General features: G+C 43.1%; 1 protein-coding gene and 1 pseudogene across 3 annotated transcripts in view; one reads left to right on the plus strand and one right to left on the minus strand.

Annotated features, from left to right (window-relative positions):
* The window catches only part of TIMELESS (timeless circadian regulator), a 22,756-nt gene that overhangs the window by 8,041 nt on the left and 2,419 nt on the right, over positions 1-12,296 (minus strand). For 2 of the 3 annotated variants that reach the window (XM_015587067.2, XM_006908906.3), the window contains exons 2-11: positions 3,390-3,552; positions 3,093-3,246; positions 2,860-2,974; positions 2,599-2,661; positions 2,237-2,338; positions 1,893-2,048; positions 1,515-1,648; positions 1,222-1,309; positions 760-936; positions 212-429 (exon numbers count right to left, since the gene is read on the minus strand). In XM_015587067.2, the coding sequence (XP_015442553.1) occupies positions 212-429; positions 760-936; positions 1,222-1,309; positions 1,515-1,648; positions 1,893-2,048; positions 2,237-2,338; positions 2,599-2,661; positions 2,860-2,974; positions 3,093-3,246; positions 3,390-3,486 (1,304 nt within the window). In that variant the 5' untranslated portion in view covers positions 3,487-3,552. Of the gene's footprint in view, positions 1-211; positions 430-759; positions 937-1,221; positions 1,310-1,514; positions 1,649-1,892; positions 2,049-2,236; positions 2,339-2,598; positions 2,662-2,859; positions 2,975-3,092; positions 3,247-3,389; positions 3,553-6,174; positions 6,213-12,296 lie in introns of all 3 variants that reach the window. The other variant, XM_015587065.2, reaches the window with a different exon arrangement.
* LOC112477449 lies at positions 8,355-8,470 on the plus strand (annotated as a pseudogene).

Consider the following 12,296-nt stretch of genomic DNA (forward strand, 5'->3'; position numbering starts at 1 on the left):
ACACAGGTTCATGGAAATAGTACCACCCTTCTGTATCCGCTCTCCCCTCCAAATAGTGCCATCGACAAAAGAATGACCCAACCAGTTCTTGCCCCCTAGCCTGACCACCTTAACCCTGAAACAGAAAACAAAGTACCATCCAGAATTCAGGCATTCAAATTCCTAGCGTGGTCAAGATGCCCAATCTGACTCCAATTCTCATCCCACTCACCGGCGTGCCCAGGAGGCAGCTTCCTTACGATCAGTCAGCATCATCTCATAGTAGTTCGTGAGGTTCTGCTCAATGAAGTGGAAGGTACGAACACTGAGGGTCTCAGAGACCAGGCCTGGCCGGAAGGAGGCAGCTCGGTTGAAGGCCATGAAGAAAGCCAAGGCCCACATGTAGTAAGTCTCATCATGCTGCTGAGCTTTCTCCCGAAGCAGGTTATCCTAACGTCCAGGAAAAAAAGACCATTCCGTGACCTCAGGCTTCCAATTTCCTCCTGTCCTATGATGATGGGGTGGACCCTGGATGCCACTGTAACAATATTCTGGGATTATTACACAATTTCCAACCCTCTTGTCTCTTGTTCTCTCCCCATTCCTTTCCCCCTCCTCTAGGGTGATTTTCCCTAGAGGCACCATCTCTCAGGGGCACCCTACACCCTTCCCACCTACTAGTCCACACTTCAGAGTCAGCCTCCCACAGGCTCCTCCCCAGGTTGCCTTTCTTACCCTGGCCCCATCACCTCTCTACTCCATCTTTCCTTAGGCTCTCACCTTCACTGAGCCCATGAGCCGGTTATAACAGTTCTCCAGGAACTCAGAGCAGAAGTCTCTGAGGAAGAGTCTCACATTGAGGGCTGAACGGCGCTGAATGGACAGCTCCCGGGCAGCCTGGCGACGTTTAGGCACCCTCCGGGGCTGCTTTCCCAAATCTGAACTGTAGTTTTGGAGCTGGGGGTGTGGGTTGGGGATTAGAATTACTCCTAACCCCGCCCCCCTTGCAGCTCTTTCCACCTCCTGGTTTCTGTAGTTTTCTCAGAAGCAATTTTTAGAAAGTTCTCTCCCTCCGGTGCTAAGTGAAGACAGAAGTAAAGACAATAATGCCAGAGGCTCTACTATTGTCTCCAACTCTGTAAGCTCTGAAACAGGGAATCTTTACTTCTAGAGATGCTCACCCTTCCTAGGTACCCCAACTCCACAACACGGAGTTCCCAACCCAGATGGGGGCATACTCACATTGTGGAGACCTTTGTGAAAGATGAGGTCCCTCTCTCCAATGGATTTCAACCCCTGGACAACATAGGAACCCCCAAATCGAGAATGCCTACCGCGAAGGGGGGAAAAAAAAGTCCAGGGGGATTTCTCAATTCTCTGGAAGCTTTATCCCCATTTTCTTTCATCAGCATGTCAAAGCATGTTATAACTGCAAAATGCTATCCAGTCACCACTGTCTTAGCAGTTGGCCCAAGCCCTCAGTATTCCATAGCGAAAGAATGGAAACGTGGCTGGAACAGCTCCCTGCCACCCACCTATTGCCTCGCTGAAGGGCTCGAGTCCTCTTTTCTGCCATCTCTCGCTGGCGCAACACCTCCAGTTCTGCCACATCTGTGCTCCGCTCATGAGCTACACGTCCTTGTCCTACTCTAGCCAGCTGCTCAGGGGTCTAGATTTGGAACAAGGAGGGAAGAGTCAGAAGGATAGTTTTATTCCTTATTCTGAGTTCACTCTATTTGGGACAGAAAGAGTGAACAAAATAGGACTGTTGATGGGACCCCATAATCATGACATTGGCTACTTTGTCAGCCACCTTCCCACAGAGAATTCAGCCATTATCGTAAGAGCAATTCTGGCCACAGAGCAGAAAAGTATGTGAATGAAGGGATCAGGACAATAGGCCAGGGCCTCACCTGGTCACGAAACATAAGGGAGATGATCTCTAGCACATGTAGGCTCCACTGCTGCTCAGCAGGCGAGCTGGCCAGGAAGAGGAGCAGGTCATCCAGGCCACTGAGGTGAATTGCCCAGAGAAGCTGGTCATGGACACTGGCATCATCATCAATCCTCTGAGCAGTGAGTGGTGAGGGTAAAAAGAGAGGTCAGTCAGTTCCACTGCCCTGCCTTGAGGTTTTCCAATTCATTCCTTGACCAAAGATCCACCTGCGCCCTGCGACTTGTCAGAGGATGGAAAAGTGAAAAAAGCCAGCTTGACCTAACCAAGCACAAGAACTCAGACAACCCAAGACCTTCTCACCTTCTCCTGATCAAGGTCAGCAGGGACGTGGAGAATATTTCTGACCAGCAGCAGGATCCGCTCAATCAGCAAGTTGTCTTCCTCTTGCCGTTCCTCCCAGCCCTAGTCAGAAGGAGAGTTAGAGGAAGAGAGTCCCTGTGGCAGGCAGGAGGCATCTACCCTGGCTGTGGGACCAAGGCACAGAGGAGTAGGATTGAAAAAAAGAAAAGACTTCAAGCAGCCCCAAGGCAGTCAGGCAATGGATCGGATTATGTATCTCCAAACTCAGCCTGTCTTGACAATGACAGAGCCTGGGGCTCTGCCCAGAGGAGGAGCAAGGGACTAACTGTCCTTGGGGTCTTGGAAAGTAGAGACTCACTTACCAGCTGCAACAGCTCATACAAGGTTTCACTGAGGACTCCAAAAGGCTTCTCACTGGCAAAGGCCTACGAAAAAGGAGAATATATCTTAAGTAGTGCTAGCCCCCACCTTCTCCTTCCCTACGGCCCCCAAATTCTTCCCTAGGGACTCTGAAGAAAAATGAAAAAGGAGAATGTATCTTAAGTAGTGCTAGCCCCCACCTCACCTTCTCCTTCCCTACTGCCCCCAAATTCTTCCCTAGGGACTCTGAAGAAAAACCTCACCTCTTTGTAGGCCTGCAAGTAAGCTAGCACCTGTAGAAAATGGTGCCGGAAGCTAGGCTCCTTGGGCACACTGCCAAAACAAAGCAAGGCAGGTTGTGTCAAGTTCACCATCAGCCTGGGGAGTCAATGAAGGAGGAAGAGGTTATTAAGTTTCCTCACCAGGCACAAACATCAAAATCTATCAGCTCAAAAACCAAACACAGACAGCGAAAGTTAAAAAGCTGGGAGCCAACCTGATAACAGCATCAAAGAGAGGCTTGTCCTGGTGGTGTTGGGTAAGGATGGGTAGGAGGTCACTCTGCAGGATCTGCGCTGCCCCCAGCTGCTGTCGTACATCTCGCGTCTCATCCTCATGCCTCAAGTAGCGGATCAAATCCTTCACACTCTCTTCAGGGACAGAATAAATACATGAAACCTTGGAAGAAGCTCCACCCAGGCCCATATGGTTTTCATACCCATGGCTTGAAAAATCCAACAGACCTCCTCGACTCCAGCAAATTTTTTACCTGTTTTCTCAAAAAGGTACTCACCTAAGCAATCTGGTTCCTTGTGGTAGGTGTCGCCTTCCAAGTACCCAAGGGCACTACATGTGGCCAGAAGTTCACAATTCATCATGAACAAGTCCATACATCAGTGGACCAGCCAATAGAGAGGTAAGGCAGGTGGAGACAGGAGAGACAGAAATGACATGGCCTGCAGAGACAGGGAGAGATAACAAATGTAGGCTCCTCTCATGAAAGAGAGAGGGGAACAAAGCAGGACCCTAATGTTCAGATTATTCTGAACAAGATCGTTAGATGCTCCACCTTTGTCAGAACCAAAAGTGCTGCTCCCAAGTCCCAGGGAAAGCTTTAAGTTAAGGCTTCTACCTGATCGAAACCGAAGAGGCTTCAAGCCTAAGGATTAAGCACCTGCCCATGCTCTAACTTGGGTCTGACACTGTAGAAATAGCCTGTTCCAGAGTCAAGACAACCTAGTAGAAAGAAAGGTCAGTGAGAGAAAGGCATCAACTTTCACCCAGAAGGGTGGGTGAAAGAGCTCTGCAGCCTTTTGGAGGAAGCAGGCAGAGCATGAGCTTCCCTCTCTCTTAAAATTGCCAGACCCAGGGCCCCTCCACCTCCCACAGCCTTTCTACATCCACTGTTACAGCTCTATGTACCACAAGAATTAAGAAAATTCAGCTTTCACCATACACTGATTCCACTTAGGATCTGATCTACCCTAGGAGCCTGGAGGCTTCTGAGGCACTCTCCTCCCTAAAGTTACTCTTAAGTTTTGGTAATCTTTGTAGAAGCCAGCATCTAACAGAATGGGTGAGAAAAAGAGGTAAATAGGAACTGGTTAAATTCCCAGAACCATCTTCCTTTTCTGAAGCATACCACCTTTTCATTAAGATTCCTAAATCCTCATCAGATAATCAAGTAAGCACAGCTCCAGAACCTTGGATGTTTCGGAACCTAACAATAATAACACAGACACACACGAACACATTATATTCGCTAACCTGTTCCCGTGGAAAATCGGGAATATCCATCGATCCCGTCCCCTTGGCATAGTCAGCCATGCTATTCTCAGCTGTGGCAGCTTCCTCTAAAAGACCTGTTCCACACCTACCTCTAGCCCCTGACTCCACCCTGGTTCCACCCCCCAGGAAATGGGTAATGCCCAAAGGACTAAGGTTTAATGCCTGATGTTATGTCCTGGCTTTTATGTAATTGGTCTACTTCTCTAAGCTGCCTGCTCTCCCTTTACCCCCACCCACTGCCAACCTACTTTCTGACCCCTCAGTACAACAAGAGTGAGCTAGTAAAACACTCACTGAAAAACCAGGAAGACTGAAGGGAGACTTCCCTTCGCTGCCCTTTCTCATGGGACTTGCAGATCCCAGGACCGGGGTGACCTCTGACTCTCTTCAAAGATACATTCACCTTTTTCAGACTACTAGTGTGTATACATATGCATTCTCTCTCTCTCTCTCTCTCTCTCTCTCTCTCTCTGACACACACACACACACACACACACTGAAGGGCTTCTTCTGTGTCTGCACCCTCCAAGTGGCAGCCTAAGAAGCTGACAAAAACAGAAAGCAGAGCTGGCTATAAAGATGCTGAATTTGCACAACTTTGAAATAAGCCACAGCATCACACTGTGGCATTAAAAAGGGTGAAATAATAAAGTCTTCTAATAGCAGAGAGAAAGCCATGTCTGGAAGGGTCCCTGACATTCTCCCAGCTTCCCTCCTCTATAGCAGACTAATTCTAAGTAAACATTAAATATTTGTGAAATTGACCCCAACAGAGCACTCAAACCTCTGTCTTCAACCCGTCACTTTACCTGAAAGGCAAAAATAAGAGTTGGCAACAGCTACCTGTTACCTGGCTACCAAAATAAGTAGGGAAGAGGAAAGCAGATAAGGAAGAAGCCATCCTTGCAGATGTGGAAAGGGAAGAGGTTCTGTAAGAGACCCAAGACTTCAAGTTCTAATCCCCTGCAATTTTGACAAAACCAGAGAGCAACAGAAAAAGCAGAAGAAATGAGTCAGACAACCTATTGTAAAGCTCGCAGGCCAGGGGTCATGAGGCAGGCTGGCAGTCTTGTGCCTATTCATTAGCACTTGAATAAATAAACTCTCAACAGGAGTTTCAGCCTTCCCTGGTGGAAACACAGTTAAAACATCAGCCGGGGACAGAAAACTTGCAGTTCACTAAAAGTTACTCATCTAGTCTGTCTGGCCTCACCTTCTTCTCCTTATACTTATAAGACTTATAATTTAATTATCTGTGTTATATTTACTTCACACACCCCCATCCAACTCATCATTCTTAGATCCACAGCTTGGTTGCCTCCTCTGGCTATCTCCCCCGCCCCGCCCCCACCCAAGGAACATAAACATACATGTTCCAAGACACAGAGCCCCCACATGCTCTCCAAACCTTTGCTCAGTTTATTCCCTCCTTCTGTACAGTCTGCCCTTCCTTAAATCTGAAAGTTCTAAGCCTGTCTGACCTTCAAAATCCAGCCCAAATGCCACTCTTCCATGAAGCTTTTCCTGATCACCTACAAAGCAGGACAGGATTTGATGGCACACATCACTCTATATGTACTTCCACCTCCAGCACTGAATTACTTTACACTATAATTACCCCAAATACATCTTTCCTCTTCTACTAAATATTGTCTTATGCATTTCTGAATGCATTGAATTCTTTCATATGAGACACATCCAGTAAAAACTCGTAAATGCAACCTGGCGTAATAGAAAGAACAGTACAATGGTCAGAAGGTGGGATCAGAGTCCCAGCTTCATTTGCCTACCTGTCTATTCTTCACCAAGTCAGTCTTGGTTTTCTCATCTGAAAAACAGGGGAAAGGATATTGTAGCAGCCATGGAGGTGTCCGCTCAGATTTCTCTTCAAGAAAGAGGTTGCCATTCAGCTGCCAAGAATGTGGCTAACTGACAGCACCTCCAGGATCGACCTCAGTCCTATTCTTCCTTGACAGCCCCCAGGTAATGACAAAGCACAGGGGTATATATATAAGGCCTAGTCATTTCTGTCCAGCAAGGACTCCTCTATCAGGCAATTCTTTCTTACTTTAGAGTTTCCCATTGGCTGAGACTGTCAGATCTGCCTTGTGGCTTGAGGCTCTCCTTGCCCCCAGTCCTGCTCTCCCCTCAATCTATCACAGGCACACTCCTCAATGAACCTCTTGCATCCCTAACTCCATCTCAGTGTCTGCTCCCTGGAGGACCTGAACTGATAAATACCTACCCTACCTCCCTTACATGGTTATTGTACTGTGAGAATCTAATTAAGTGACATAAAAGTGCATTCTAAATTGGGATGGATACTACAAAATTAAAAATCAGTGGTTCTCATGCTTTATAATTTCATGTACCAGTATATATCCCTCCAAACTGGGGAAACCATCTTATCATGACTGATAATAGGGATATTAAAAAAACAAATGCTTTAAAAAAAACCCCACTAATATCTATTAACACCATGTTTCCCAAAATAGTTTAATATAAAAAAGCATATATGATATAATCTTATTTATGTCCTATCCTTCAATGTACATAAACAAATCTTTATGAAAAACTCCCTACATTGCCTTTATTTTTCTCACTTCACTTCAGAATGATAGAAATGTTATTATAGACTAGTACTGTCCCTCTGACTGGCACTTAGGAATCACTGATTTGTATATTCATATACTATTTATATAATAGGAGTCATAATCCAGCCCAAAAAAGGGAGGCTCCATGATGATATTTTGTTTTGTTTATTGCTGCATTCCTCAATGCCTAGAATAGATCTGGATATATAGAGAATAGGGCATAGAGAGAGCATATACATATTTGCTGAATGAATTAATTTTGAATCAAGAGAGTCATACATTTTGAACCAGTAAACCCATTTCAGGGACTATAACCCAAGGAAATAATCAAAAAAAGAAAGAAAATCATTCGTACAAAAGCAAAAATACCTCTTCCTAGTGCACTCTAGTTTAAAAAAGGCTTTCACAGCATTATTATACTTTGAGTCTCACAACAGTCCTAAGTGATAGACACAATCACTTCCATTTTACAGATGAAGAAACAGGCTCAGGGAGAGAATAAACACCCCATTAGGATGTTTTTAGATGAGTTATCTTTAATGGTAAAGACTTGGAGACAACCCAGATATCCCAAATTTGGAGAACAGCTAGGAAAACTTTGGAATGTCAATAAACAAAATAACATATAGAAACTATGCAAACTAAAATTCGAAAGCCTATACTAAAAAAAGGCACATAAGGTAGAATGTTCACAACCACATAAAAATGTGAATGATCTGAAGCAGATGAGGGATCTCAGAAATTACTTGTAAAGATGATACACAGAAGAGGCATAGAAACTACACAAATTGACTAATTTTAAACCAGGCTGTAGTCAGAGCCTCGACCGTGCTATGGGAACCTGCCTGATCAGCCATAAGTCCAGACAAACGAGGAACCTACACAACAAAGGAAAATTCCTGCAGAGATTACTAACAACTATTTACCCACACATTTAATGTTTACCCAGACCTTTAACACTGCATATCTGTATCATGAAGGGAAAACAGGAAAACAAAGACTTTAAGCTGTGATTTTCATAAAAACTAAGAATCAGATATAAACCGACTTCCTCAAACACTTGGAGTCTCATTCTCTGACTGAGAGGAGACCATGCTCTGTCTATGGAGCGTTATTCCTTCTTTAACAAACTTTCCCTTTGTCTCTAACTCTGGCTCATGCTTGAATTCTTTCCTGCATGGAATCAAGGACCCTCCCTCTCTTGGTGTAGGACTTGAGTCTCCACTTGGGGAGATTTGCCCCATCCTGCCTCAAAAATACATCTTGTATTTAAAAATAAAAGCATTCAGGACGTGGTTCCACAGGGTAGTGGTTAGCACGTCTGCTTTACACACAGAAGGTTCTGGGTTCAGGTTCCACTGGAGCCACGGTCCATGGTCTACAGCCATGCCACCCTGAACAAGCCCAAGGTCTGATCTTGGAAGCTAAGCAGGGTCGAGCCTGGATAGTACTTGGATAGGAGACCACCTAGGAAGACCAGGTGTTGTAGGCATAAATAATAATAAAAAATAATAAAAGAAAATTTAAAACATTCACTATTTTTCATTCTTTTGGTGAAATGGTACTTTTCAATAAAAATAGCAAAGGTAGCCACTGCTGTTTTCCCAAATTCTCCCTCCTATCCCCTTTCCTAGCCCAAAGGTCTCCTTTCCAACTCTTCTTCAGAAATAATGAAGCAGGCGGGCTGAGGAACTGAGAGTTATTGTTCAGTGCTTGTATCCACAGAGATGGAGAAACTTCTCTCAAAGCCTACAGTCTCCTTTCGTCTCCTTCCCTAGCTGTTAGTCTTTGTGTTTTTTATCTCCCACAGTAAATGAGTTTTGAAACAGCCCAAACTCTTGTATTGCTGTGAACATCAAAGGTTAACCCAGAAAGACAGACAAGAGAGTGACAATCTCACTATAGTCACCTCCACCAAGTTCTTTCCTCCTACAAAGAGTGAAAAGGAAAAGCCACATGTGCTATTTCCAGACAACAGGACACAACAGATACATATAAGCCTATAATTTCTCTGTTCCATTCAGAGAATTTTATTCCACCTCCTGAGTTTTCTACTTTGAAAAGAATTCCCCCTAAGCCGCCTCTTTCACTCATGAAGCAAAACAGGAAAACCAAGAACCAAGAAAAAAGAAATGTTCTTCTATTATTTTTTTCACTGATAAACTCCTGGATAGGTTTGGTTTTGTTTTAAAATACAGACTGTTGTAATGTAGTAATTCTTAAACTTCTGGATTTCATGAGTAGGTCTTTATTTATTTAGAGACTCACATAAGGTTCCAACTTTAAATTTTGCGACTTAAAGACACTTACCCCACCCCCCGCAAAAAAAAGTCCTTCCCCCACCTCATATATTGCTGGTGGGACTGCAAAAAGGTGCAGCTGCTATGGGAAATAGTTTAGCAGTTCCTCAAAATGTTAAAGAGTATTCGCATGACCCACAATTCCATTCTTAGGTATATATCTGAGAGAAATGAAAAGTGCATCCACACAAAAACTTGTACATGAATATTTATAGCAGCACTATCTATAAGTCAAAACGTGAGAAAACAAATGTCCATCACCTGATGAACAGATAAACAATAAGTGGCATAGCTATACAATGGAATATTATTTGACAATAAAAAGAAATGGAGTACTGATATATGCTACGACATGGATAAAACTTGAAGATTATGTTCGGTAAAAGAAGCCAGATACAAAAGGTCACATATTGTATGACTCCATTTATATGACGTGTACAAAATAAGCAAATCCATAGATATAGAAAGTAGATTAGTGGTTGTCAGAGACTAGAGGAAAGAGGAGATGGGAATCACTGCTAGTAGGTATGTACGGGGTTTCTTTTTGGGATGATGAAAATATTCTAATATTAGATAGTGGGTAATGGTTGTAAAACTATGAATTGCATACTTTAAAAGGGTGAATTTCATGGTATGTAAATTATTTCAATCTAGCTGTTATAAAAACCACCCCACACAATTGTTATATGTTCTATTTTCACTATTTAAACACTCAAAAAACTTAGGACAAAATCTCAGGATAAAGTATAGTCTTTTAAATTTGATTAATTTGATTTTAAGAAGAAACTAATTACACTGTATTTTCACATTTCATCAAAGAGATGAGAACTTTGTCAAACATCTTAGACCCAGCAGATACGGACATTTAAAAGGGATGTTAGTTACTTTTTCCACTCAACTAAGTAGTTCAGATGAAGCAATATTCATCTGAAATTAACACTCACAGGCCTCAAAATTCAAGAACCAAAGGAAACAAAGGATAAAATATCAAATATATTTGCAATTCAAAAGAGGAAATTCACTTCTTGAAAACAAAATAAAACCAAACAAAAAACTGCCCCAAACAAACCCTGTTTGAAGAACCAGCTTTGAGAATCACTAGTATGAACAAAATGACATTTGGCATTTGAATTAGTTCTGTCCAGTGCTAAGCTGGTGATCTTGATCATGTGGCTTAACCTAAACCTGTTCCCTTACCTGAGAAAGTAAATGGGGAAGTTTAAATGACATTATGGCAAGCAGTGCTGCTCAAAGTATGGTCTGCGAACCATTGCTAGTCCACATAGTTAGCAGTCTGTATCAAGATAAGTACAGAAACAAAGCATAAGCTTTTAGAATATCTCATAGCAATTTAACAGTGTTTGTTGAATCTGATAATAAAACCTATATTCTATATGGTTTTTTCATACAGAAAATTAGAAAAGTTATTTTTCTAGTAATGTTGTGCAGGTGCAGTGGTGGTATAAAAAAATTAGTTGCAGAAATAAAACCCACATAATATAGAAGAAACAATGTAAAAGACAATACATGCTCTAAGTGATATTGGGGGAAAAAAATTCTGAAAAACTAGGGTTCTATTCAGAATATGGTGGCCAAGGAGGTTTTGTCAGAGGAAGTGTGATTAGAACTGGATCTTGCGAAGGCTACATAGGATTCAGGCAGCTGAGAGGTGTGGTATTTAGGCAGAGAGCTGCCAGAGCAAAAGCAGAGGGAGTCACTATGAAGGGATGAGTCTAAAAGGAAAGTAATAGGAAGTGGAGCTTGAATCAGCTTTATGGGAAAATCTTGTCTTATCTATCAATTCAAGGATTTAGAACATAAGCCAAGGAGCTATTCACTGCAGATTTCTGAGCTGAAAAACAAAATGATCAAACTGGAGTCCCACAAAGCAGGATCACATAGCCTACTGTTGTATCACTCACTACACATCACTCTCTTTGTGGTCTCGACCTTTTTCCTTTCACTGTACTCACCCTGCAAAAGATCCCAGCCTCAGACCAATGCAACCATCTGCTTTCTAGACTCTTGGACTTAAATCCTGACTCAGTTATGCTGGAGCAAACCAAACAATCCTGAATAGTGATATACAACTAATATTTAGTTTCCAACCAGAGCAGGGTCCTCAAATCTTTTTAGTGTCCCTGGTCCCCTCCCTCTTCCCTTTCCCAAAGAACAGCTGTTTCTAACTTTTTGCTGTTATCCTCACGCCTCTTTACTGCTTCCCACACCTCACCTAGTGTCTCTGCCCCCTTCCTCTTAGAAACAACTGAGGTCATTAAACATGACCTTGACTCTTTCCACCCAAGCCTAAAAATATACATATTTCAAATGCCAGCCCTGACTTCTTTGCTTCTAATCTAAGCCCTCCATTTGTAACTGATCAATCACTTTCTGTCCCTTAGTTGGGTATTCCCCATTTCTCATTTGTTTCCAGTCTTCTCTTTATGCCGGCCCTACACCCATGAGTTGCTCAAAGTTCTTCCATGTTAGGGAGGAAAAACCTAACAAAACAAAACCCTTCCTTGATCCCACGTTTGCTGTTCCTCTTCTCCTAAGTGCTGATGTCTCTTAGTTCTCTTAAACACTCTACACAGCTTCTTTGGGAAAACTCATCCACTCCCACGTCTTCAACTACCATCTCTGAACCGTTGGCCAGCAAATCTGTATCTCTTGCCCCTCTAACCTCTTGTGATGCCTATCTGACGTTACACTAATAAAACAACATTGTCTATCTTTATGTCTCACAGATATCTCTCACACGATATGTCTAAAACTGAACATTTCCCCCCCCAAGTTTGTCTCCATTTCAATTTGGACCTCTCAGGGTCTGATATTACCTACTCAGTTATTCACAAAAGAAATCTAGGAGTCCCCTAGGTACCTCAGGTCATTCACTAGAGCTAATTCTATTTGATTACGCTCTCCTATCTGGCCCCTGCCCATCCCCATTGCCACTGCCTTAGTTCAGGTCCTGGGTGTCCCTTGCTTAGATTATTCAACTGCTTCTTAACCTCTTTC

The sequence above is a fragment of the Pteropus alecto genome, unplaced genomic scaffold (genome assembly GCF_000325575.1).
Source record: "Pteropus alecto unplaced genomic scaffold, ASM32557v1 scaffold433, whole genome shotgun sequence".
Classification (NCBI taxonomy): Eukaryota; Metazoa; Chordata; class Mammalia; order Chiroptera; family Pteropodidae; genus Pteropus; species Pteropus alecto.